The sequence below is a fragment of the Notolabrus celidotus genome, chromosome 7 (assembly GCF_009762535.1).
Source record: "Notolabrus celidotus isolate fNotCel1 chromosome 7, fNotCel1.pri, whole genome shotgun sequence".
Taxonomy (NCBI): domain Eukaryota; kingdom Metazoa; phylum Chordata; class Actinopteri; order Labriformes; family Labridae; genus Notolabrus; species Notolabrus celidotus.
In genome coordinates, this window is record NC_048278.1 from 15,683,491 (window position 1) to 15,711,320 (window position 27,830).

Genomic DNA, 27,830 nt, shown 5'->3' on the forward strand with positions numbered 1-27,830 from the left:
TTTGAAAATTTTAAAAATACATTCACTGTTTAATACAAATGTTCAAGTACATAGGAAACTGCTATCCAAAACATTACAGTATAGCAGATATACAAATTCCATATTTATTCTCATGTGGCATAGATATTGCTCTTCTGATTCATTCGGGAGTGGTGTTAAAATGCACTATAATGATTACAGATGTCTGCATAGCGGAGCTGCTTGTGGTGTTGGCCCGCAGTGAGCTGGAGCTCAGTGCTGTAGGCTGTCAGGAGAGGAGGACTCTGTTGTCTTTGGCCCACTTCCTCAGAATCCGGATAATGTATTCAACCTGAGGGTTTCCTGAATTTCGCAGCAAGGGCACCACCTCTTTAAGTGTCTCCCTAGAACACAAACAGGATATGTGAGGAAACAATATTAGATCAAGTGTGAGCCATCTCTCATGTATTTCTCATTTCTTATTTCAGTATCACACTCACTCAAACAAGGCACAGAGGTTTGATTTGAGTGACTTATTACTGCTTCATGTTTAGTTTCTTTAACAGATTATGTTTTATATTTACAACAATTAGTTGGCACATTTTGTGTGATCTGTTATGAAAAAATCCCATTACTGCACAAAAAATAGAGACAAAATTACTTGGGCTCCTTGTTGGCTAGTATGAGCTGGAAGATGCCGACACACGCTCCTCTCTTGCCTTCCCAGTAGTTGGAACTTGGGTCCAGTTTCTCTAGTGCATCAAACGCTTTGGCTGCATAATAAAATTGTCCCATCTGAAACAGAAGCTTGTGATCATGAACACTTATATGCAATATACTGACCAACCACGAACAGATTAAACCACCTTCTCTTTCAGATCAAATTTCAGAAATGATTTCATAAATATGGTGAAACGACTGAGGATGTTTTGTCAAAAAATACCTCCAACATCATAACTAGAGCTAACACAGGCAGGTGGGGAAGATGTGCAGGTTTTCCCTTTAAGATAGCATTGCGGACTCAGGTTAATAACAGTACATATATTTGTCATAGCTGAGTTCAGGAAACCAGTTCACACTGGCTTATGCAACTGTACTTGCAAACTTTCATAATTGCTTAGGCCTTTTCAAATGTGACAGTGCCCCACATTCAATGAAGCATTTTCTGCTTTTCTCATTTAATTACTTGACAAACAGAAAGTTATTTGGTTTGGACTGTTAGCTGGACAAACCAACAATTTAAATGGTTACTTTAGGCTCTGGGAAATGATGACTGAGATTATAAAAAACAATACCTGATAATTAGATAAACTAATAATGAATATGACCATCAGTTGTAGACCTATTATGACAAGCATCTGCAAAGGACATACAAACATTCACAGTACAGCTGCAGATAAAGATACTGAGACTTGTTATGATTGTTGGTTATTAGAATAATTTTGGTCCAATCATTTAGAAAAAAAGGAATTGTCATTTAATTGTTTTGATATGAGTGGTCAACATGCATTAAAATGAAACAATCGATAAAGCAACATATGAGTGAATATATAACTTTTGCTTATGCTTTCTAATTTTTGTTCACATTTAATCAGATATCAATCCTGTTATTTGACTACTTGAGCAATAATTCATAAAAGTGCACTAATTCCCATTAGAATGGTAAGGAAAGAGGGGATTTGGGGCACACAGAGGAAGATATCACCTTGTAGCAGTCGTTGGCAATGAGCTGAAGAAGACTGAAGGAATCAGAGGAGGTGCCCATCTTCAGATAGAGCTCCCAGGCAAGCTGACCCTTCTGGTTCATTATGTCTGACAAGAACAAGACGAGTGCTCAATAGTCCATCATTTTCAGGCAGTTTGAGAAACCTTTACAGATTCAGATTTGCAAAATATGAACCGCCTGTGGGCAAGATTTATTGATGTGGATTAAGCCATGAAAGGAAGAAAAATCATTTAATGGAGTCATCCATCTCTTGGAGCTGTTGAGTGTAATACTATTGAAGAGCGAGAGTAAGGCTAAAAAGGCAATAAATCCTCCAGCAGTCATTTGTGTGAATTTTAGTACATATTCCAATGTGCTAAAAATATTAATACGTACAACATCGTGCCAGCCAGCTGAGGTAAACATAGTCATTCTTGATTTTTTCACTCTGAATCACCAAAAAAATCTGAAAGAAAAAGCAAAATTTGTCAAGAATAAGTCAGAAACATGTTAAACATAAGCATGCTCAGTCAAAGGCAGTGGTGTTTTTGTGCACTGAGGTAAGTTACCTCTTCTGCTTGTTTGTAGTTGCCGAGGGCAGCTTTAGCCTGAGCATAGTTGAAGTTGAATGTATCATCATTCAAGAAGTAACCCTACAAAGACAAAAGCCCAATGCTCACATAAAAGAGTTAAGATTTAACACATCTACCATTTGCATAAAAAGTGTCTGCTGTTGGATAATACAGATATCTGAATAATTGTACTACATTTAGCATCACTTGTCACCTGAAACAGCACAACTCCATTAGTGAAAGAAAGTCTTTATTCTACCCCATCCTTCCTAATCTTAAAGTCATATCCCTCTTCTTGTCCACAGGAATATATCCTTTAATGTAGTGTGCTGAGTTACGCTAACCTTGACAGAGTTTAGATATATAAGAACGTCATCAAATTGTCTCAGGAGGAAGAAGCAGGAGGCCATGCACTGCCTGCCAGGAATAGTATCTGGAAATGAATAAGGTGTTAATATACACACTTTCAAAGACACACATACTGTCACTTTAAGGGATCACATCAATCATATTTCCATTCAGCATACCACACTCGCTAGCTGAGCCTCCAACCAACTGAAAGAACTGCTGAGCAGATTTCAGGTTTTCCCTCTGAAAGATAAAAGCACAGTATCAAACATTTGTCTCAAAGTCGCTGTTATCACTTTTCTTTGCTTGTAACTATTTGCTTTGAGAGTATACTTACTGATCCAATGTCTTGTCCTAATGCTGCATTTACCACTCCTTTTAAAATATACTCCTGAAAAAAACAAAACTTCAATGTCAATCCACTTGCCCTTGGTGAACGAGAAAGGAAGCCCTGTTTTTTTTTATTAGCGCTGTTAACAGAAAGAACCTGAAGTGTATCTGTTAAGAACTTGACAATCCTTTATTCATTAAATCAATTTAAACAAGTTTAAAAAAAAAAACACAGCAGCCAAACACTCGACCTGCTTTCAGATCCATGTAACAAAATAAAAGACTCTTCAGGAGCTTTTAAGAGGAGCAAGGACATAAGGTTTATGAGCAGGTCTTATTTAATCTGGCATGATTGGGGTTTTTCTTGTGTATCTCTCAAGGTGAAAGAGAACACATACAAAAGCTTTCACCAAAAATAGTCATAGATTTTCCATTAAATAAAGCATAGTTTTGTTCATGCTGTAAATTCATTTGATACAGCAGCTCTAGAGTTTTATTTGTGACAAAATAGTTCAAGCACCCTTTAATGTCACTTTAAGTCATTACCTGAGGTGTTGTAGGCACCAGATCTTGGATGAGGTTGTAGGCTTCCTGTACATCATCTGAAATTGAAAACGAAGCATTAGTTTATATGGGTTTTTCTCTAATATCTGCCATTCAAAACTGAAACATAGAAATAGAGATGCTATTTTCAGATTCAATAATGGATGGTAAATAATGAGAATAGCAAAAACTGTAATTTCATCGAATGTCTGCATTTTTATGAACATTTTTCCCTCGTTCCAGCAACAGCCAGGCCATGGCTGCACACCTTGTCTGAGATAGTAGATGACCAAGTTGAGTCTGGCCTCAGGAATCACATCGATCAGGGGAGGCAGGACCTGCAACGCCCCCTCACCACCACGAAACACCACCTACAGAACACAGAGGTGAGAATGAGTTGGCAGAATAATAGCGTGTACTAGTGGCTGCACACACACAGGCACAAATCTGCACACACTCATATTAGGGCTTGTGGAGAGCTTACCAGGTTGTGTCGGATAAGCTCCTTAGCAAACTCAAAGGAACAGGAGGAGATGTCGATAAGGTTCTTCAACTCCGCCTTAGAGAGAGAGATTTCACACATAAGTCAAACCTACAAACACTTTCTCATCCCAAACAAATGAAAAAAGGGGAAAACAAGCAGGCAATGACTCAACTTGATGCATGAAAGGCTAATATATTTATAACAAATGAAAACTATGACTTTCAGCAAAATAAGAAATCAGAATCAGAAATACTTCATTTATCCCAGGGAGGGAAATTTTGAACAAAAACTGTACTGACACTATAAGAATAAATATATATTTGTTATTCGGTTTGTGCATGATGCTTGAGTCACAAACATGCTCAAGATTTGACAATAAATTAAAATTAAATCAATAGTTTGTGTCCATTCCTTTGCATTGTCATTGTTAAATAACACAGAGTTTTACCAGTACGGACTAACATCACACAAAGCTTTAAAATCTTTGACAAACAACCACAATATTGGCTGTGATGAGCAGCAGTCAAACCTGATTACCTCAGCTGCTTTGCCGTTGTAGAGTCTGAAGTGGTTACAAGCCTTCAGGTTGAGGGCGATGGTAGAGTCAGGAACTTTCTGCAGGTACGCGGCCAACACTTCCTGGGATACATCATAGTAGTCCAGCTTGTAGTAACAAAGAGCCACATAAACCTTCAGGGCCAGGAAATCTCTGAGGGACAGGATGCAATAAAGGTGTGAACTGGCTCTCAGACTTCATCTCACTACTCTGACAAAGGTAATTTCTTTTCACACAAATATGTCAAGCGGTAGAAGATAGCAGCTACTACTAGAATTAAGTATCAATACAAATCACTATTTAGTAAGGAGGTTACGGATTTAAGGACAGACTCAAGTGTGATCTGTACTGTTATACCATCATGTTAGTTGCTCAACTTGGTAATAGTTCCATTCTAACAAAAATGATCCCCTCTTTAGAGTAGATTATTTTAAAATGTTATCCCATGTGGGACAAAATTATGAAGCTATGGTTGGAGGAATCTATGGCAACAACTTTATTTTTTATTGTAAATTTCCATAGTAAGATAACATTATTTTAAACAAACATTTAGGTATTAAGTATCTTCATAAGCTATATTTCAGATAGATTCTAGATAGATTAAACCCCATGGACAAAAAGTTATCACAGAACAATGGATACAAACAAGATACCACCTAAATAACACCATGAAATGCACAGTATTCCAAGGAAATGAATATAGTATGCAAGCAAATTTTACTGGAATATATTGTTCATATTGCTTTGAAACAGCGAAGGCTGCAACTATTTAAGATAAAGTCAATAACACTTAAATTCAAGTGTAAGATTTTTTTTTTAACTGCAGCATCCATTAATGAGTGATATTCAATCAGAGGCTTGTCCATCAGTTAAGACTTCTTTGAATGCTGCTCTCATGTATCCATCTATGTTGCTCCTTCGATAATTCTGCTCTCTTCCCTACCCAGTTTCCTTTGAGACACAAAAAGAACTTTGGGATGCTCAGTGCATAGCAATACCAAAGCTGCTTCTGGTTTGACCGATGACCAGGGTTATATCATTTGAGAGCATTGGGATGCAGGACAAGTCTGAGATTGACTTATAATATTGAAAAGCTTATGGGTGCAGTGCAAGTGTGGTCACACTTCATGTTGCAATCAAAACACATAAAGGTTCATAGCTGTTTTCAGTGTTCTTCCTCTTAGGAAGAAACCACAGCAGCAACAAACTCTACAGCTGATCATCAGCCTGGACTTTTGCCACACCCCAGCATGCACTGTGCCCTTACAAAAGCTACACCCCACTGTGAGCATGGGTGTGAGGGCCCGTTCAATGCTGCTTGCAGCTTTAATTTTATTTGTTATTCATATTTTATATTGCACATCAACTGCCTCACAGTGCACATTATATCTTTGTCTTTCTTTTGTATATCACCCTGAAATTACCATGTTGCCATCTGTCATAATCACACCATGTCAACCTGTCACTTCTGCATAACATTTCTATATATATATATATTTTTTTTTAATTTATTTATTTATTTATTTTACTTTATTTTATTTATTTTCTCTATTTGGGCACTATTATTATTGTACTACTCTTCCTAGTATTTATAATCTTAAGCTGTTCATTGTTTGATGATCACAGCATTGTAATTTGCTGAATGTGATGTTTGCAACATGACAACAAAATTACTGTCTTTAACCAGCAAGAAGACCCCCTGTACGTGGTAGGACAATAGGCTGATAGCTCAAAGTACTGCTACTGTTTATCCACTCAAACGTATGTTCAGTGATAGAACACATAATGGGTATGTACAGCTCACTATACATTTCTTGATGCAGAACAGGTTGCAATCTTTTCTGGATAACATGTTCACATTTTTGCATGACCTCAATCAAAGGTTTTTTCGTTTTCCTTTGAGAAGAAGTAGTAGTAGAAAGCTGAGTTGCATCCTCACAAAAATTGTGTCCAGAGCTGCAACAGAGGCTCGCTCCTGTCAACCTTGCAGACACTCCAGATGCACGCTAACCCACAGTACCACAAAGCCTTGAATAGTTCTCTAAGAGACATAGCACAGTGAAATCAGAGGCATTCATTCACCCTGGTTCCTAAAGATGCAGTACATCAGAGTTAGAGGAAGCTAGCTCAGCAGATCTGCAGCACTGACACTTGAATCATCTTTAAGGATCCACAAGGCGTGAAGCACATGAACACTCTTCCATTAACAACCCTCACCTGTCAAGGTAGTAGCAGGGTGGTGCACGCACCCTAGTACAACAGGAACCTGGGATTTAATTGAAAAGCATAAAAGGCAGGGGAGAGCACAGACCTGTCCTGCAGTAGAAGACGTTTATAAATGTCTATAGCTTCCTGATAGTGTGAGCGCATGTAGTGGATAGATGCCAGGCTCAGCTGGTCCTCTATTACATCCTCCAGGTTCTGGTGGAAACCCATCAGCTTCTTCTCATCGTTGAACTATACACACAATATAAAAAAACAGAATCAAAAAATGCAATGAATTTGATCAGATATTTTTGAGACAGAAAATGCTGAAAAACCAGACACTTTCTAAATGACTTCTGTAGCAAGAAACCTTAGCAAACTCTTTAATTCAAATACAGTTGTATTTATTAATGCAGGGTTATTCAGCAGTAATGGATAAAGAAAATATCAAAACAAAAGAGGAAAATAGTTAAATAATTTTCCAACCTTGTGAGCCAAATGGAAAAGCAGTCTGTTCTGGAGAGGAGACATTGGCGCTGCAGAGAGCAGGAGATACCAAATTTAAAGTCACCATCACAAGGGAATAAGAGGCACAGTTCATCAACACTATAACCCTCTTCTCAGCTACCACAGAACTTACTTAACAACGTTCTTCTTTGAGTTGCAAATAAATTTTACACAAAACCTGTAGAGTTAACTCACACTCAGAGTACAAGATTACTCCACTCAAGCAGACAAAAAAATGCTGATTTACAATACAAGTCTATAACTAAATATGACACATTCTGAATAAAGCATGGTGCATAATTATCTCAAAAATCCAAAACATGGACATGATTGTTTCGATAATACCTTTATATAAAAATTGTGTGATTTCTGTATGTATAGAGGAGAGAAAGTGTTCCTTGTGGGATCTGAAGGGAGTTGAAAATAAAATACATCTTTTGTTCTACTGCCCATCATATCATGAGCTCAGGTGCCTTCCTTTCAACAAAATGTTAGAAAATAGTCCTGATTTGTTTACATGCCTGATGAAGATAGACTTCAGTACCTGTTTACACACAAAGTTTTCAGTTTGCTCAGTTGTGTTAAATGATGTTCAGCAGCGTAGGAGCACACTTTATGTCTTATTTAGTTGCTATCACTGTCAAATATCTGAAGTATACCACAGTGCTTTTTAATTACTTTAGGTCATTGCTGGACATGTGCAGCATTGTAACTGCTCTCTTCTTTTTTCTTTCTCTGTTTCTTCTTATGTTGTTGCTCCTATTTTGTTTTGTTTTAGTAGTGTCTTGTAAGTCCATACAGGCTGGGCACCTTTCCGGTGCATGGTACAATGAATAACAAACTAAACTAAACTAAACTAAACTAAACTAAACTGTATACAGTTAACAAAATTATGATTATGTTGTTGTGTACAAAAAAATCCAAAATTGCTCAATGTGCCGAGGATGAGGATTTTTTAACTGAAATCACATATCAGTTTAAATTATGTAATGAGTAAAATAATTAATATCACTGTGTAGAAGGTACAGCATTGATATACCAACTTGGTTTACCTGTAATTGAATTTTTATTGTCCACTGAAAGTATAACTTTGGCACTCTTTGTCATTATATATAAGAATCCCAGATTTTGTTCACAGTCTGATGGATGCACTGATGAGAAACAGACACTGCGTAGACAGTAGGGCTGTTTTCAATACACAGCACCTTACAAAAAAGTCAAGTGGTTGTAAATGTTCTGCTTTTTGTTGTTTTCCAAACACACTCAGCTAGAAAGCCTACCCTTAGATGCAGCATCCTCAGCCTCTTTATAGAGCCCCAGAAAAAACAGCACACACGCCAGGTATACCCACACTTCAGCTGGACAACCAGGCTGTGCAGTCAGAGACTTGTACACCTGTGAGAACATGACAAGGAGGTATTGAAAAGTGCCATCAAATAATATGAAAACCTGTCTACCGTATCTTTACTTGAAAGTAGATAATTAAATATGCATTAAGGGGACTTAATGTGAATTGTACGGCTGCAAGCACTCATTTACAAATTCACATAGCACACAATTACCTCCATAGCTTTCTTGTAATCACCCAGGTGAAAGGAGCAGTACCCAAGCCAGAGGTCACCATGTTCTTCTATTTCGCCAGTACTTCTCTGAAACTAGAGATGACACAGCAACAGATCAGCAGCGTTCAGTAGCATAGTGTTGTCTGTAGCACAGATGTGGGTGTGATTCTATTTCTGAAACTTTAATTCCAAGGCATGACACAGGATAATCTGCAGGAGGCATTGCAGTCAAATAAGATAATCGGTCTCTTTGTACAAATGTAGCATTTATTTATCAGTCATTCAGGGGGGAAATACCTCAACTGTTCAACACATGTCAAAATGATCATTAATCACATTTAGATATTTTTCTATAGTAGGAGAAATATGAGTCTAATCAATAACTGATAGATAAAATACAGTAACTTAAAAAAAACACTTACTTAATTGGTCTCAGGAGTCTATATAGCAGCACTGGTTAGTGTTATTTTGAATATTAAAGTAAATACATCAGGCAAGCCTGGCTGATATTGGGCATCTCAAGGCTAATGCCAATAATCTAAGACTCTAATTAGTCTAATACTGGTATACACTATAGAGATGATAGTGATATTTTAAATATATTTTTACAAATCTTGATTTTTGTTTCCTTTTAGACATTTAAAGTAAAATAAATCTGTCAACTCATCACTGCTCTCTGGTGGACACATACAATAATAGTAACACAGTTGTTCAATGATCACAAACCATCTTTACCATCACTGTTTTGATATTACTTATTATGTCTCAGTCTTGACATACACCAGTTTAAATACATACATGGAATAATCGTGTTTAGGCCTATCTATACAGCCTTAATGCAATACAGAACTGCATTTACATATCATTTCCAGAGTTAACATCAAGTGTGATCGCTACATAACTGTGAACAAGAGGATAAATCACTGAATTTCTCAGTGTTAGGTGTCATGATATCTACTGCTTAACCTAAAATCATCCAGTCTTGCAAGTGTCCTTACCCCCACATCCTACCCCTCCTACTACCAACCCCTAAATCTCTATTTAACTGGTATTACATTGGAACTGGATTGATATAAAGAACTGAAATGAGATGGATAGAGACAAAAAGAGTATAATATGTATATATGGTGAGTGTAGTGTGTTGTGAATATATATAATGTATTGTATGAATTTATGTTCTTTGGCAATAACATCTCTTTGTTCATGCCAATAAAGCAAATTTGAATTGAATTGACAAAAAGAGTACAAAAAACAACATCAAAATACACTTATGGCTGCAATGTTAATTTTAAGAGCGAAATGTGTTGTGTTCCTAATAACAACTATAGTAATAAAGATAATATTATCATGATGATGAAAGTACACTCTTTTTATCATCACTACTTGTAATTAAGACTATTTGAGAAACTTTTTAAGGACCTTTTTTTTTGTATTTTATTTTACAAGTCGTTCAGACATTGGTTATCTGCAGTACATTACACACCGTGCTGAAAACCCATGTTGATCAATGAACCCCAGTGAGCATGGAATCCCTGAGACAAATAGAAAACATTCACATATTTTATGTAAAGGTTGTGTAGGTACCTCTAGTAGTGTCAAGGCCCCGAGGTAATCTCTCTGTTGCAGATATTCCTCCAAACGGGAAATCTTTGTTTGGTTTTTCTTCTTTTTCTCACTCACGCTGCCCAAGGCTGGCTTTGCGCGAGAAAGGATCTATCAAGGATCAACAAACAACATGAACATACAGGTACAAGTTCTCAAATCATTTTGGGAAGGTTGGAGTCAAAATGCTACCTTATACATAGATCATCTTTAAAGACGGTCAGGGAGTCTTAAGAGAGGTCTGTAGCAGAGATGTGAACTTACCATGTCGACGGATTTCAGTGGAAGAGATACAAAACTAGCTTTCTCACTAACCAAGGCAACGTCGGATGTTTCTATGTATCAGGCTAGCCGCTGTGTTGGCCTCTTGAAGTGAGGTTAAAGCCACCGAGATACATCTTCAGAAGTAAACACCCGGATAGCTTTACAAAAGGAATTGAATGTTCTAACAGGGACGTGATAAATGGGATAAATGTTAGACGTTGCTATGCTCGATGTTGGATACATAGAAGGTTGGATCATGTTTGTAGCTGAGGATTTCTAGAAGCATAGATGATACTTCCGTTTTCATATTTTCAAAATAAAATCACACAGAGCACCTACTCTGACAGTAGAGGGATACTGTGGTCTAAAGACCTTCTATTGGTGATGTTTTGTGGAAATAATTAATACAGAGTTTCAAGTTAACACGTCAGAGCGTACAGATATAGCCCAAGTGTTGTAAGTATGTTATAGGTGTGCGTTCAAGTGACACTTATTTTGGAGTCTAGTGCAGTCTGGAACGTAACAGGAAATAGTTCTCTAACATTGCGCCGAACTTAACAGGGTTTTTTTGTTGCATGGCAACGTGAAGGAAAGCTGTGGCTTCTTGACGACTCAAAATACTGTTTTTTTATTATTATTATTTCGTACTCTCTGCGGGCAAAGCCGATCACCATCTCCTGCACATCGGCTAGCTAGAGCAGAGGAATGAACACACGAAGGATAGCCATCGTGTCGGACACTTTAATCTGGTCACAACAATTTTCAATTCAATTCAAATTTGCTTTATTGGCATGAACAAAGACATGTTATTGCCAAAGCACATAAATTCATACAATAAATTATATATATTCAAAACACACTATGTCTCTATGTCTCCTGTAGAGCAGTGAGCACATAGACGCCCCTCTCTGGGCAGCCAATCTATTCCAACACCTGGACCAGCATCATTTTCAAGACTGGTCCTTTAGAGACGCTTTCAAGTCAAGGATCAGACAGAGGATTGGCAAATAAAATTATGAATATCGAGTGGACTTTATTGATTGCGACTAAATAGATATAGACCGACTGTGTAGTTATTTTTAGTTTATTTATGTCACTTGTGTTTGATCAGGGCTTCAGTAGTAGTAATTACTTCACACTGTCAAAATACATTTACGTGCAATGATTCAGTATTGCACTACTGACAGTGAATGCATCTTTAAACAAGAAAGGTTGCATTTCCTGAAAGCAAATGCGTTGAAATGCTGAAGCTGAAGGCTGAAAGCTGTGAAACACAACTGAACATGTGGAAGAGTAGTAGAAGTAGTTGAATTAGTGGAAGTAGAAGAAGTGGAAGGAGAGGAAGTTGAAGAAGTGGAAGAAGTGGAAAAAGGAGAAGTTGAAGGAGTGGAAAAAGTAGAAGTGGAAAAAGGTGAAGGAGTGGAAAAGGGAGAAAAAGTGAAAAAGGAGAAGAAGTGAATAAAGTGGAAAAATTAAAAAGAAGTTGAAGTGTTAGAAGTAGTAGCACCTATAAACTGCTTGACAAACTATGGAAATGTCTTACTTGTATGTGTGTGTGTGTGTGTGTGTGTGTGTGTGTGTGTGTGTGTGTGTGTGTGTGTGTGTGTGTGTGCGTGCTTCTGTTTGTCACTCACTGATGAGTTCATCTGAATCACATGTGTGTGCGTGTGTCTTTGGCTGTTTCCGAAATCGCCTACTATACTAGCAGTACGTACTGATATGTCCAAAATTCAGTATGTAGTAAGTAGTATGTGAACAAGAGCAAAATCTGCAGTAAGCCAAACTCCCCGGATGTCTACTGATTCAGGAAAATATCTCAGTATGCATCGGACCAGTCTGCCTCGCGTACTGTTTCCCATAATGCACAGCGCTCGTTCTGCTTTTTCTGCATTTTTTTGACAGGAGGAAATCCGTTTTTGGGTGCTGTGAAAGTTATCAAATTACATATAAACTACTTCCTATCTTTTTAAATCATAAATGGATGCTAAATAAGCATTTTATTTATCGGCTTCGCCGTTGTTTACTTCCGCTTTCCAAAACCAGAAATCCAGCGAAGTCTGGCTCAGCATGCTGCATGACAGATCGGACAGAACAGTCATACTACATACTAAATTCAAACGCAGTATGTAGTAGGCAATACCTACTGCCTACTACATTAGTAAGTAGTATGTAGCAGGCCGTTTCGGAAACAGCCGTTGTGTCAGTCAGAACTGATGAGGTCATCTGAATCACCTGTGTCTCCAACTGTCATTAACTGTTTCCAACTGTCATTAACTGTTGCCATGGTGATGGGACCAGCTGTGTAACTGCTGTGGGACAGTTGATTAAGAATGGGATTCATGGGGTAAATTAGGGTCTACATATGCCGACACTGTGCGATAACCGTAATAGCTATCAGAAAAAGGATCAAACCGTGAGCATCACAAGACTCTGATGAACACACTGATGTGTTTTTCATGTCTGTACAGTCAGAAATGTAGTCAGGGCAGCGAGTTAAGAAAGGTGGAGCTTTTGCTTCACTCCAGAAATTTTTAACATTACGGCAGATGGCCGAGCAGAGAGACTTTCTCTGACAGTTGGTGACCTGCTGGCTCAACGGTACAATCTTTTGCTTTGGTTACCTCTTTGACAGAAGCAGGAGAAGACAGGGAACGTTTTTATGTCTTATTTGTGTATGTGGAGGGAATTGTTTGGATTTTATGGCAGTTTGTTTGGAGAATTTCAAAGATCTCATCAGCAGGCCTCACCCTCTGTCTGATGACATCACGTGCTCTGCTGCCATGAACAGTCCGCCATACACACCAATGTTTAAGTTAGAAAAGCAGCAAAAAACTTTGTGTCATTTAAGCTGTAAAATATCAAAAACTGTAAAAGATACAGAAAAATGTTGAATACAACATTAATAGCTGAAAGATTTGTGAACATTTTAATGCAAAAATGAAGGCTGTAAGTTGAAGTATGCTGAAGCTGTAGAATCTCAAAGTTGAATGAGTGAATGGCAAATTTGCTGAATTCTCCCATCTGTTTCAATGTTAAAAAAAAGTTTAAATAAAGTTGAATAATTCAAAAAGTATAAGGGTTGAATATGTGAAAAGTAATAGCCTGCAAATGGTGAAGAAGCTGAAAAGTTGAAAAGTTGAATGGTGAAAATCGGACAAAATTTGAAGGCTGTGAAAGCGGTCACGGAAGTGGAAAAATAAGAACTAGAAAGGTTGCATTTCCTGAAAGCAAATACGTTGAAATGCTGAAGCTGAAGGCTGAAAGCTGTGAAACACAGCTGAACATGTGGAAGAGTAGTAGAAGTAGTTGAATTAGTGGAAGTAGAAGAAGTGGAAGGATTGGAAAATGTAGAAGGAGAGGAAGTTGAAGAAGTGGAAGAAGTGGAAAAAGGAGAAGAAGTTGAAGGAGTGGAAAATGTAGAAGTGGAAAAAGGTGAAGGAGTGGAAAAATTTAGAAAAAGGAGAAAGAGTGAAAAAGGAGAAGAAGTGAATAAAGTGGAAAAATTAAAAAGAAGTTGAAGTGTTAGAAGTAGTAGCACCTATAAACTGCTTGACAAACTATGGAAATGTCTTACCTGTGTGTGTGTGTGTGTGTGTGTGTGTGTGTGTGTGTGTGTGTGTGTGTGTGCTTGTGTTTGTCACTCACTGATGAGGTCATCTGAATCACCTGTGTGTGTGTGTGTGTGTGTGTGTGTGTGTGTGTGTGTGTGTGTGTGTGTGTGTGTGTGTGTGTGTGTGTGCATGCGTCTTTGTGTTTGTCACTCATTGATGCGGTCATTTGAATCACCTATGTGTGTATGTGTTTGTGTGTCGTGTATGTGTGTGTGTGTATATGTGTGTGTGTGTGTTTGTGTTTTGAGGTCATCTGAATCACCTGTGTGTGCGTGCGTGTGTGTCTGTGTGTGTGTGTGTGTGTGTGTGTGTGTGTTTGTGTGTGCATGTGTGAATGCATGCTTGTGTTTGTCACTCACTGATGAGGTCATCTGTATCACATGTGTGTGTTTGTGTGTGTGTGTGTGTGTGTGTGTTTGTGTTTGTCACTCACTGAGGAGGTCATCTGAATCACATGTGTGTGCGTGTGTCTTTGTGTCAGTCAGAACTGATGAGGTCATCTGAATCACCTGTGTCTCCAACTGTCATTAACTGTTTCCAACTGTCATTAACTGTTGCCATGGTGATGGGACCAGCTGTGTAACTGCTGTGGGACAGTTGATTAAGAATAGGATTCATGGAGTAAATTAGGGTCTACATATGCCGACACTGTGCGATAACCGTAATAGCTATCAGAAAAAGGATCAAACCGTGAGCATCACAAGACTCTGATGAACACACTGATGTGTTTTTCATGTCTGTACAGTCAGAAATGTAGTCAGGGCAGCGAGTTAAGAAAGGTGGAGCTTTTGCTTCACTCCAGAAATTTTTAACATTACGGCAGATGGCCGAGCAGAGAGACTTTCTCTGACAGTTGGTGACCTGCTGGCTCAACGGTACAATCTTTTGCTTTGGTTACCTCTTTGACAGAAGCAGGAGAAGACAGGGAACGTTTTTATGTCTTATTTGTGTATGTGGAGGGAATTGTTTGGATTTTATGGCAGTTTGTTTGGAGAATTTCAAAGATCTCATCAGCAGGCCTCACCCTCTGTCTGATGATATCACGTGCTCTGCTGCCATGAACAGTCCGCCATACACACCAATGTTAAAGTTAGAAAAGCAGCAAAAAACTTTGTGTCATTTAAGCTGTAAAATATCAAAAACTATAAAAGATACAGAAAAATGTTGAATACAAAATTAATAGCTGAAAGATTTGTGAACATTTTAATGCAAAAATTAAGGCTGTAAGTTGAAGTATGCTGAAGCTGTAGAATCTCAAAGTTGAACTAGAAAGGTTGCATTTCCTGAAAGCAAATGCGTTGAAATGCTGAAGCTGAAAGCTGTGAAACACAGCTGAACATGTGGAAGAGTAGTAGAAGTAGTTGAATTAGTGGAAGTGGAAGAAGTGGAAGGAGAGGAAGTTGAAGAAGTGGAAGAAGTGGAAAAAGGAGAAGAAGTTGAAGGAGTGGAAAAAGTAGAAGTGGAAAAAAGGTGAAGGAGTGGAAAAGGGAGAAAAAGTGAAAAAGGAGAAGAAGTGAATAAAGTGGAAAAATTAAAAAGAAGTTGAAGTGTTAGAAGTAGTAGCACCTATAAACTGCTTGACAAACTATGGAAATGTCTTACTTGTATGTGTGTGTGTGTGTGTGTGTGTGTGTGTGTGTTTGTGTTTTATTAGTCACTGATGAGGTCATCTGAATCACCTGTGTGTGCGTGCGTGTCTGTGTGTGTGTTTTGTGTGTGCATGCTTGTTTGTGTTTGTCACTCACTGATGAGGTCATCTTAATCACCTGTGTGTGTTTGTGTGTGTGTGTGTGTTTGTCACTCACTGAGGAGGTCATCTGAATCACCTGTGTGTGCATGCTTGTGTGTCTGTGTGTGTGTGTGTTTGTGTGTGTGTGTGTGTTTGTGTGTGCATGCGTGCTTGTGTTTATCACTCACTGATGAGGTCATCTTGTATATATATATTTTTTTTAATTAATTTTCAAAGTGGACATCAGCAACAACAACAACAAAAAAACAGAAACTAGAAAGACATAAAAACAACAAAACAACTACAACAACAACAACACACATCAGTACAAACAAAGAAGATAAACGACGAAAAAGACAGAACACCAAAACAACCCACAAGATACAAACAAAAAAAGACAAGAAGACAATAACCCGACAGCCCCCAGATCAAGACTCACAACCAGACAGCAACACCCTATAGCACATGCCGCTCAAGTAGCAAAACACACACTGGCAAAGAGGTGAACATATACAAGGCATCGTGCCACCAGCCCTTCCCAAAGAGGGCTAACGGCAACCCGCCAAAACAGCAAAAGGGGATGGGAAAATGCAATTTTTATTTATAAAATAGGGTTCAGATTGAGAGGTACTCCGCCTTTTTGTAACAAATCTGTAATTTCATTGGGTAGATAAACTAAGACTGGTTGCCAAATTTCAAAAAAATATCTGTTGTTCCCTTTTAACTTTGAGGAGAGGCTCTCCATTGGTATAACCTTGTATACTTCTCTGGACCACTGTGTCACTGTTGGTGGTTTTTCCTTGATCCACTGAAACAAAATACACCTTCTTGCTAGTAGAAACAATTTCATTAAAAGGGTGTATTGTGATTGATTAAGATCTAGACCATCTTGTGGAAATCCCAACAGAAACAATGCAGGTTCAAGTTTAATTTTTTTGTTTAAGATTGTATGTACGGAGTCACGTGGGTACGGCGAACAAGATGGCAGCTGCCTAGGAACTCTCCACTTCCCGACATGTAAAAAGTGTAAATTACTACAAAATAGAGGCTCACATTCGATTAATACTTATCCCCGCCTGTTAGAGTATAGTGTTGGCGTTGTTTTATTGAAATGAAACAATCGAAAATAGGCGAAATGCCGTCGTCGAAGTATTTAAAAAGTACAGGCCGCACGTCGACACGGAAAAGTCCCCAGTGTGAGGAGGAAGGCTCGGCAGATGACCCATCTCCCTGTCTCGACAATTTGTTCACAGAAATTACTAAAATGAGCACCACATTGTCGAGCGTCGCGACAGATGTCTCGACTATTAAGGAGACGACAACAGAGTTGAAAACAACAGTGACGGCTATGCAGGAGAGATTGTCGGAGGCCGAGACACGTATCATGCGCTTGGAGGAAGCTACAGAGCGGTCACACACTGACGAAGACAAGAAGGCTAAGCTAATGGATACAATGTGGGTGCGCATTCAAGCTATGGAAAATCACAGCAAAAGGAACAACGTGAGGCTGGTAGGCTTGAAGGAGACATTTGGGACCAACGGGACACTGCTGGTTTGCGTTCAAAAAATATTAGAAGAGGGCCTGGAGGTTCGGGCTGATGCAGCTGAATTTGAAATTGAGAGAGTACATCGGCTGCTCGCACCTATGCCGGACCCAGAAAGACCACCGAGACCAGTGCTCATTAGGTTTTTGAGACAGTCTGCGAGAGAAAAAGTGATAAATGCGGCAAAAGAAAAGCGGGGCATTGTATGGGAAGGATGTCGGCTGTCAGTGTTCCCAGATATGACGAAAGAGTTGGCGGAGAAGAGGAAATCCTTCACCCCGGTGAAGCGCAAGCTTCAGGAGATGGAGGTGAAGTACACACTGGCCTATCCGGCCACACTGAGGTTCAGGTGGCGGGGGAAAAACATGAGCTTCGCAACAGCAACAGCGGCGGACAAATTCATTAACAACAACGACCAGGATGAGGACCGAACACCCAACGAGGGAGGCGAGTAAACTTGTTTTTCTGTTCAAGAGCCCATACATTTTGTGAAGTTACGTCGGGGGGAGCTCCACTTGGTAAAGCTGTCACCGAGGGACCACAGGCAGGAGGAGCAGTAACCCACGGACCAGATAAGAGTTTAGTTTAGTTTAGTTTGGTTTTTGTTTTTGGACATTAAAGCTGCACATGACAGCTTCAGGACTGCCAGACTTTGCCTGGCTTGAATTTTGGTTTAGCATAGTTATCTTTTTCTCTTTTTGTTTTGTACTGGAAATGTTCCTTTTCCAGGTTATGTGTTCATGTTTTGCAAAGTACAGGGTCTCAGGGAATGACATCAGCAGGTATGGACATCTTGAACATGCACAGTGCTGTAGACATGGTTATAGAGGGATATTTGAACAATGGTGACCAGTAGATCTATTAAGTACATGTCTTGGAATATTAATGGCAGTGGGAATCCAGCCAAAAGGCGTAAAGTTCTATCATATTTGAAGACTAATAAGGCAGATATAGTTTTCATACAGGAAACCCACTTGGGTGAGGGGGAGACAGAAAAATTTAAGACTGGCTGGGTGAAGCATGCTTTCTATAGCTCACATTCAAGTTCACGCAATGGAGTAATGATACTGGTTAACAGAAACATACATTTTGTGCTGCTTAAAGAGGTGAAAGACACAGAGGGACGAATGATATGTGTGCAGGCATTAATAGAGGGTTTACAGGTGATACTGTGTAACATTTATGCACCAAATAAAGGGGACCCAAACTTTTTTCATGAGGTGAATAGGGTTCTAGGAGAAATGGATGGGCAAATAATACTGGCGGGAGATTTTAATCAAGTGATGGACCCTATCTTAGATAAAAGTCAGTTTAAAGGTCCACTGATGACTAAAGATAGGCAAGCAATACACATGTTAAAAGAGGACATGGCGCTTGTAGATGTCTGGAGACTTACTAATCCTCGAGAGAGGGAATATACTTTTTTTTCTCATTGCCATAGATCACACTCCAGAATAGATTTCTTTTTAATTGCAAATCCCCTAATAAACAGTGTAGTTAGTTGTAATATACGGTCTATTGCCATTACGGATCATGCAGCTGTGGAATTGTGTATAACTACAGGATCGGATATGGGTAAGAGTACTAGATGGAGAATGAACACATCTTTATTGCAAGACCAAGGCTTTAGGACATTGTTAGGTAAAGATTTGGAATCCTTCTTCGAACTTAACATAGGTAGTACGAAGGAAATTGCAACAGTCTGGGAAGCTTCAAAAGCCTATATAAGAGGGAAACTGATAGCACACTCTGCTTTGAAGAAAAAAGAAAACCTAAATAAGATTAAAAAATTGGAAGAGGAAATTAATTAAAGGAAAATGATTTGGCACGACAATTTTCAGAACCTAAGTATCAGGAACTTTGTAAGACTAAGTTTCAGCTGCACGAAATCTATATTAAAAAGGTAGAATACTCCTTATATAGGTTGAAAACTAATTTTTATGAGGCCGGGGAAAAAACGGGGAAGATATTAGCTAGACAAGTGAAAGGAAAGAACTCCTCAAGCATAATTTCAGCTATTAAACAAGGGGATAGATTGGTAACATCGGCAACAGATATAAACAAGACGTTTCAACAGTATTACGAGGAACTATATACATCAACAGTATCTTCTAGTGATGACCAAAGGGAGCAAGAACTATTTTTCTCAAGTATTGATATGCCTAAACTTGACACAGATCAAGGAAGAAAGTTGGAGTTACCAGTAACTGAAGGTGAAATAAAGAAAGCTGTATCACTGATGAATACTGGGAAATCGCCAGGTAATGATGGATTTCCTGTAGAGTATTATAAAGAATACATAGATATTCTGGCCCCAGTATTGGTGAAGGTGTATCAGGAAGCTTTTGAGAAAGGCCACATACCACCAACATTTAATGAAGCCTTAATATCTTTGATTCCGAAGAAAGATAGAGACATGACAGACCCGGCTAATTTTAGACCAATAAGCCTGCTTAATGTGGATTGTAAAATATTGACCAAAGTGTTGGCCCTTCGTCTTCAACAAGTTTTACCCATTATTATACATGGAAACCAGGCAGGCTTTATGAAGAATAGATCTTCCACAGACAACATGAGGAAATTAATACATCTAATGTGGCTTGCTCAATCTAAAAATGTTCCTATAGCGGCCATATCCCTAGATGCCGAGAAGGCCTTTGATAAGATAGAATGGGGCTTTCTCTTTTCTGCTGTGTCACATTTTGGATTGGGTCCCTGTTTTTCTCGGTGGGTAAAGATTTTATATAAAGAACCAAAAGCAGCAGTAATAACCAATGGAGTAATATCACCCTATTTTGGCCTTTCTAGAGGGACCCGTCAAGGGTGCTCTTTAAGCCCCTTACTGTTTATAATGTTTTTAGAAACCTTGGCTATCAGTATTAGGAAGAATACAGGAATTAAGGGAATGGAGTGTGGTGGTCAACAACACAAATTGTTATTATTTGCGGATGATATCCTAGCTGTGGTGACGGATCCTGAGACGTCTCTACCATGCTTGATGGAAACTATTCAGTCTTACTCTAAACTATCAGGCTACACAATTAATTGGAAAAAGTCGGAGGCAATGCCATTGACTATATCATGCCACCCTTACATGGTGGAGAAATTTAAATTTAAGTGGGTACCTAAAGGAATCAAGTATCTTGGCGTTAAACTGAGTCGGGATCTTGGAGAGTTACCTTGGTTAAATTTTAACCCTCTATTACAAAAAATTAAAACAAATTTGGAGAAGTGGGAGAAAATTAAACTTACGCTGTGGGGAAAAGTTAATATCATCAAAATGATAATAGCCCCTCAATTTAATTACTTAGTGATGATGCTACCAATCACAATACCACCTGCCATTTTTAAGAAATATGATGACATGGTTAGAAAGTTTTTATGGGAGGGGAAGAAAGCTCGGATTAAACTAAGCAAACTTTGTGCTCCTAAGGAGAAGGGGGGATTGAGCTTACCAGACCCACGGTTATATGCCATATCTTTTGAAATGACTAAATTGGCTAAATACTGGAAACTGATAGATAACCGATTAGACTGGATAGATATTGAGAATGAGTTATGTTCACCATTTAGTCCAAAGGAGAAGTTATCTCAACGGAGCAACACAACAAACCCAATTCTAGTTCACTCTAGGGAAGTATGGACCAAAGCACATCGAATGTATAGAGTGTCGCACCTTATACAGCCTTATGCTTCATTATGGTTTAATCCGGCCATTCATGTTGGTAAAGTGTCAGTTTACTGGAAGCAGTGGCACTCAAGAGGCATACGTGTCATAGGAGATCTATACAAAAATGGACAATTTATGTCCTATGAGGAATTAATTAGTCAATTTAAACTTGAAGGGAAACAACAATTTTGGAAATATTTACAAATCAGAGACTGTGTAAAATCTATAATGGGTAACTCCTCAGAGAATTATATTATGGACTATATGAATATGCCAATGGAGTGCTGCACAGCTTCTCAGTTTTATAAACTAACAAATTTTTCAGTAAGTGGGGAGTTCACTAATGTGAAGTTGTTGTGGCAGAGGGACCTGGGAATAAATATTCCACAGGAGAAATGGCTGGAAATTTTGGCAGGTTGTGGGAAGTATGTAAGGGAGGCGCGAGGGAAATTCACACAGTATAAGATTATACACAGATATTACCATACCCCTGTGAGATTACATAGAATGAAACTGATGAATGACAATGAGTGTTGGAAATGTAAAACAGGATTGGGAACTTTTTTGCACTGTATGTGGGAATGTACATTAGTGGCTCCATTCTGGGTAAAAATTGTGAACTTCCTGAGTGAATGGTCTGGTTCTGTGGTCCCCCTGACTCCTGTCATGTGCCTACTAGGGGACAGATCCCAAATACCAACAATATCGAAAAGAACATTTTCTGTTATCATGGTAGGCCTGGTTACAGCTTCAAGAGTTATTCTAAGACATTGGAAAACAGCTGTTTCTCCAAATCTGAGGGAATGGATGGAAGCAATGGTAGAGACAGCGTCCTACGAGTCTATGCTCTGCAGACTGAAGGGCAACATGGAGGACAGGACAAGCCCCTGGGAACTTTTTTGGAAATATTCAAAAACTGATAGGAACACTGGAACCAGAGACTAAATACAGCACACTTTCACTTAAAGGACTGGATTTCTTATATTTGGATTTATTGTTATAAGTGATATATTTGTTTTGATTGTCTACGATTTTTATGTGACATGTCGGAGTATGTCCATGCCAAAACAAGATTTATTCTTTTAAAGCACCCTGTACTTGTTTATGTGTTTATATGTTTCTTAAAAATTCAATAAAAATTTAAATGAAAAAAAAAAAAAAAAAAGATTGTATGTACGTCTTTTCTAACGTTTTTCCAGAACCGTGCTATCATAGGGAACTGCCATATTAGGTGAAAGTAAGTTCCCACCTCCTTCTGACATTTCTTGCAGAGTGGAGATATATTAGAGCTACATTTATTTAGAAATTGAGGTGTACGTTGAATCCTATGGAGGATTCGGTACTGGCTTTCCTTTAGACGATTACATGTAAAGATTTTATTTGACATTGAGAATAACTTTGACCACTCTTTATGACTTGGTTGGATTTTGAGGTCCTTCTCCCACGTGCTGGTGATTTTATCAATGCTATATTGGTCAAGGGATTGCAACTTCTGATAGAAAAGAGCAATAAACTTTTTAGAAATATTTGGAGTTAGTAAGAATGTATCAAGAGGACTCCTGATGTATTTATCATTCGGAAACTTGCCAGTTGTTAAAATAAGATTTCTAATCTGCAAATATGCGAAAAAATTTGAGGAGGATATTCCAAATTTGTCCTGAAGCTGCTGGAAGGACATAATTGCTTCTACTTCAAACAAGTCTCCTATTGTTTTAACACCCTTTTCAAACCATTTTTTAAAAACACATGTACCTTGTCCAGGTGGAAAGTGATTGTTATTAATTATTGGTTCAAGGGATGATGTAACGTTCTTATGGCCAATCAGTTTTGAAATATCGTGCCAAGTTTTAATTGTGTTGAATGTGATTAAATTTTTTTTAATATCTGTTGGGAGCGGAACATTACTAGATAAGAAACACAGTAGTGAGTGTGGGTGACAGCACCAGGAGTCGGTATGAGGTGTTTTGGCTTCCAGGAAGTTATGTATCCAGCTGTAAATTGTTTGAGCATGACAAGCCCAGTTGTAATACAGAAGGTTTGGCATTGCTATACCCCCTCTGTCTATGGGTAATTGTAATGTTTTCATTCTTACTCTTGCTTTCCTCCCATGCCACAAAAATCTAGAAATTAATTTTTCGATATCACCAATGGTGGTTTTTGTAATGCGAAGAGGGAGCATTTGCATTGGATAAAGAAGCCTTGGTAGTATGTTCATCTTTATCAGGCTTGCTCTGCCCATCCAAGATAAAGGTAGATCCATCCAACGGCTTAAATCTGTTTTCATTCCTGTGACAATATTTGCAAAATTTTCTTTGTAGAGATGATTAAGATTTGCAGATACTCTAACTCCGAGGTAAGTAATGCCAGATGGTGACCACTTGAATGGGAAGTCAGCAGGTTGGTTGAAGGACCCTAATGGGAGGGCTTCAGATTTCTCGAAGTTAATTTTGTAGCCTGAGATTTTAGAAAATTGATTTATCACCGAGAGGATTGCTGGGATTGAAGACTCAGGTTTTTTAACAAAAAGTAAAATATCATCCGCATAGAGCGCAATTCTGTGGTCCACTCCTGCCAGCTCAACTCCATTAATTTCCTTATGGTTCCTAATCATTTCTGCCAGGGGTTCAAGAGCAAGAGCAAAGAGAAGGGGTGAAAGGGGGCAGCCTTGGCGTGTCCCTCTCTGAAGATAGAGGGGGTCTGAACAGCGTCCATTGACAAGAACCTTGGCCGTAGGTGACTTATATAGTATTTTCAGCCAATTGATAAATGTGTCCCCTAAGTTAAATCTCTTCATCACATCAAATAAGTACTCCCATTCTACCCTATCAAATGCCTTGTCTGCGTCTAATGAAATGGTGAGAATTTTGGTTCCGGTGGAGTGGGCATACTGAATAATATTTAATAACCTTCTCATATTTGTGTGTGAGTGTCTGTTAAGAATAAACCCGGTTTGATTAGGATTGATCAGATCTGGGATGAATCTCTCTAACCTGGCTGCAAGAACTTTTGCTAGAATTTTACAGTCAACTCCTATGAGACTGATAGGCCTATATGATGAACAGTTCTCAGGGGTTTGTTTTTTTTCAATATTAAAGATATGTGGGCCATATTAAGAGTAGGTGGGAGACAACCATTTTGGAATGACTCTGAGAACATATTTGCTAAAGGTTCTACCAGGTAGTTAACAAATTCCTTATAGAACTCTGAACTAAACCCATCAGGTCCTGGCGATTTTCCGCTTTGTAGGTTCCCAATAGCTTCACGTACTTCCCATTCAGTAATAGGAGAGCATAGGGTTGCTTTTGCATCATCCGCCAGAGTTGGTAGCGCTATTTTGTCAAAAAATTCATTGTTCAGGGTAGGATTATATATGCATTCGGATCTGTAAAGATTCTCGTAAAAGTCTTTCATAATTTCTATAATAGATTTGGTTTCAAAGTGTCTTTTACCATCTTTATCAATAAGTGAAGGTATTATATTGTTTTCCTTTTGGCCTTTAACTAAACGCGCTAGTAGTCTTCCTGGTTTATTGCCATACTCAAAAAATTTGTGTTTTGCGTAAAAAATGGCCTTTTCTGCTTTTTGGGTAATGAGCTGGTCAAGGGATGAGCGGGCAGTTTCTAGTTTCTCTTGTGTTTTCTTAGTAGGTGAAGATTTAAATTCCATTTCAAGTGTATTTATTATATCTTGAAGTTCAGACTGTGCCTTTAAGTTTTTTTTCCTCTTGGTAGATGCAAACGAAATAATTACTCCCCTCATATAAGCTTTGGCACTTTCCCACAGAATTGATGCGGATGTATCTGGAGTGAGGTTTGCTGAAAAAAAGATGTCCAGCTGTTCGTTCATATATGATATGAATGAGGTGTCAGCAAGCAAAAGAGGATTTATGCGCCAGTGTCTAGACTGGGGGTCGTGATGTGGGGGGGATAATTCTAAGCTAACTGAGGAGTGATCTGAAAGAACGCATGACTTAATCCTGCATAGCTGTATACGATCTAAAATAGGTCTTGAAACAAATAAATAATCTATTCTTGAGAGACTATTGTGTGGGTGTGAGAAAAATGTGTAGTCCCTTTCTTTGGGGTTAATAGTCCTCCATGTATCCAACAATCCTAGTTCAGAGCATAATTCCTTTGTTGCTTTGGACTTTTTTGGCAGTGGCAGTTGTTTTGAAGGATAATAATCCATTACCATATCCAGGCCGCAGTTAAAATCACCCCCAATAATTGAATGGTTAGTGGGTATAGATGACACATCTGACAGAAGTCTAGAGTAGAATGTCCTGTCAAATACGGTAGGAGCATAAACAGATCCTATTAAAATATACTCCCCATAAAGGTAACCTGTTATCAGAATATATCTTCCATTTTTATCTAAAAGTGTTTTATCTATGGTAAAGTTCAGCTTTTTATGAATTAGAATTGCTACACCTCTACTCCTAGAGTTAAATGAAGAATAATAGACCTGTCCCACCCAATCTCTCTTAAGTTTTGAGTGTTCAATATCCGTAAGATGTGTCTCTTGGAGCAAAGCAATGCTAATCTGATCTTTCTTTAATTCTGACAGCATTTTTCTCCTTTTAACTGCACTGTTAATGCCCTTAATATTAAGTGTGGTAATTGTGATTGCACTCATTTTATCCATTCATTAGAGTTTGAAGGTGTGCTTTCTGAGCCTGCTGTGAGAGTATGCAGATGATGCTGGTGCTGTCTTAAATGAAATAAAATAACAAATCCATAAAAAAAAAATTGAGACACTTGACTAAAAAAAAACAACTTCCATCCAGAGTGATATCCTTACATGTTCTGTATTTAATACAAGACCATAGTACTCTTCATGAGCACCATGCTTGCCTTTGGATTACCCTGTGGAAGCGTCTGCTGCCGAAGCCTTTAGGTTTTCCCACTATAAAAACCTACCCCCTACACAGCCCGTCCTGCCACCAAAAATGTAACCATGAAACAAACAAAAAAAGACTCTCCATTAGTAAGTGTGAAGTGATTAATTACTATTATCCACAACAAATAAGCTCCGAAATAATATATTTTATTTACTTATAATCATCACTAATGTAACCGTTAAGACTCATCTTAATCAATTTATTAACGTAGAAGTATATTTAATAGTTTTATGCCATATTTATACCTTTTGGTATTCCCCAGCGTGTCCACCATCCGGGACCTACACCGGTAACAAGTCATATATGGTCATATCCTTAGCAGTTCAGGAGGCTACCCGGAGCATACACGCCATTGGCCTGTGGGTTGCCCCGTAACGTGGATACGTAATAACCAAAACATTGAACACATGGCTACATCACGTGATACTAACATGAGTTAAGTTGAGCTAATTGCATGGACTGATAATATGAGAAGTTACCGCATGACTACAGTCAATCGTGTTCATCCAAGGGATTGAAGGGTCGACTCTGCTTCTTCTGCTGAACGGAACCTATGCTCCGTGTCGGTCCCATCTGGTCCGTGAAGAAACACCGACAGCGTTGCTGGGTACCTCATCTGGAATCGGATCTTCTTGTTGATGAGCTGCTGGCAGACTTTGTTGAATTCCCGGCGCTTCTTCCTCACAGCTGCAGACAGGTCTTGCTGTATGAAGAAGGGTTGTCCCTCATGCTGGAGGCTTCGTTTAGCTTTGACTGCGGCCATAATTTGGAGCTTGTCTCTTGAGTTGTGGAGTTTGATTGTAACCGGGCGATTTCGCTGTCCTCTTGGTGCCAGGCTTCTGTGGGCTCTGTCAATTTTTATACGGCCTTTCTCCAACTCCAGTCAAAGGACCCTCGGTAGCCAGGCTTCGAAGAACTGCGTTGATTGTTTGCCTTCAATTCCCTCTTGGAGATTGATGATTCGTATGTTGTCTCGTCTGTTCCTGTTCTCCATATCATCAACGAGCTCAGTAAGTACTTGTATCTGTACCTGTGAGTCTTTTAATTGTTTTTCTAGGTTCATCACGTTGTCTTCCATTGTGGATACTCTCTCCTCGGCCTCGGTAATGCGCTTTGCTTGCATATCAAGCTTATTATGTTGAAATGCTGAGCATTTCAACATATTGTTATTATGTTGAAATGCTGAGCATTTCAACATATTGTTATTCAACTTTATTATTATTATTATTATTCCACTTTCCGTTACGCCTTTCACAGCCTTCAAATTTTGACCGATTTTCACCGTTCAACTTTTCAACTCTTCAGCTCCTTCTCCACTTTCAGGCTATATCTTCTCACATATTCAACCCTTATACTTTTTGAATTATTCAACTTTATTCAAACTTTATTTTAACATTGAAACAGATGGGGCGGAATCTTCAAATCCACTTCAACTTCTTCAACTACTACAGCTCATAGCTTCAGCATACTTTCACTTATACACTCCATTCAAACTTTAAACTGTTCACAAGACTTTCAGCTATCTACACTTGTTTCACTTTTTTGATACCTTTCACAGTTTCACAGATTTCACTGTTCAAAAATTCATCAAATTTCAGCTCTTTCCTCACTTTAACATTGGTGTGTATGGGGTGGAACTCTGGTGGGCAGAGTGAGAGGTTCAAAACTTAGAGTGGGCAGGCTGGAAAAAAAATGGGACATGGCCTCTGGAAAAATTGCCAGAAAATCCACAAATTTCAC

General features: G+C 38.6%; 1 protein-coding gene across 2 annotated transcripts; it reads right to left on the reverse strand.

The window, feature by feature from the left end:
• On the reverse strand, positions 1–27,212 carry ttc26 (tetratricopeptide repeat domain 26). 2 transcript variants are annotated; one of them, XM_034688226.1, is made up of 18 exons: positions 26,570–27,212; positions 10,355–10,483; positions 8,771–8,863; positions 8,489–8,603; positions 7,188–7,237; positions 6,808–6,953; positions 4,478–4,649; positions 3,941–4,015; positions 3,725–3,827; positions 3,460–3,515; positions 2,921–2,974; positions 2,763–2,826; positions 2,580–2,668; positions 2,233–2,316; positions 2,060–2,129; positions 1,664–1,770; positions 620–753; positions 1–362 (listed from the first exon to the last, which is right to left on the reverse strand). In XM_034688226.1, exons 1-18 carry the CDS (start codon positions 26,594–26,596, stop codon positions 248–250), a joined length of 1,683 nt encoding a protein of 560 aa, XP_034544117.1. In that variant the 5' UTR covers positions 26,597–27,212; the 3' UTR covers positions 1–247. The 2 variants fall into 2 exon arrangements, with proteins under 2 accessions (XP_034544117.1, XP_034544118.1); XM_034688227.1 differs by lacking the exon at positions 26,570–27,212 and adding an exon at positions 10,637–10,914.
• Positions 27,213–27,830: the final 618 nt, after the last annotated feature.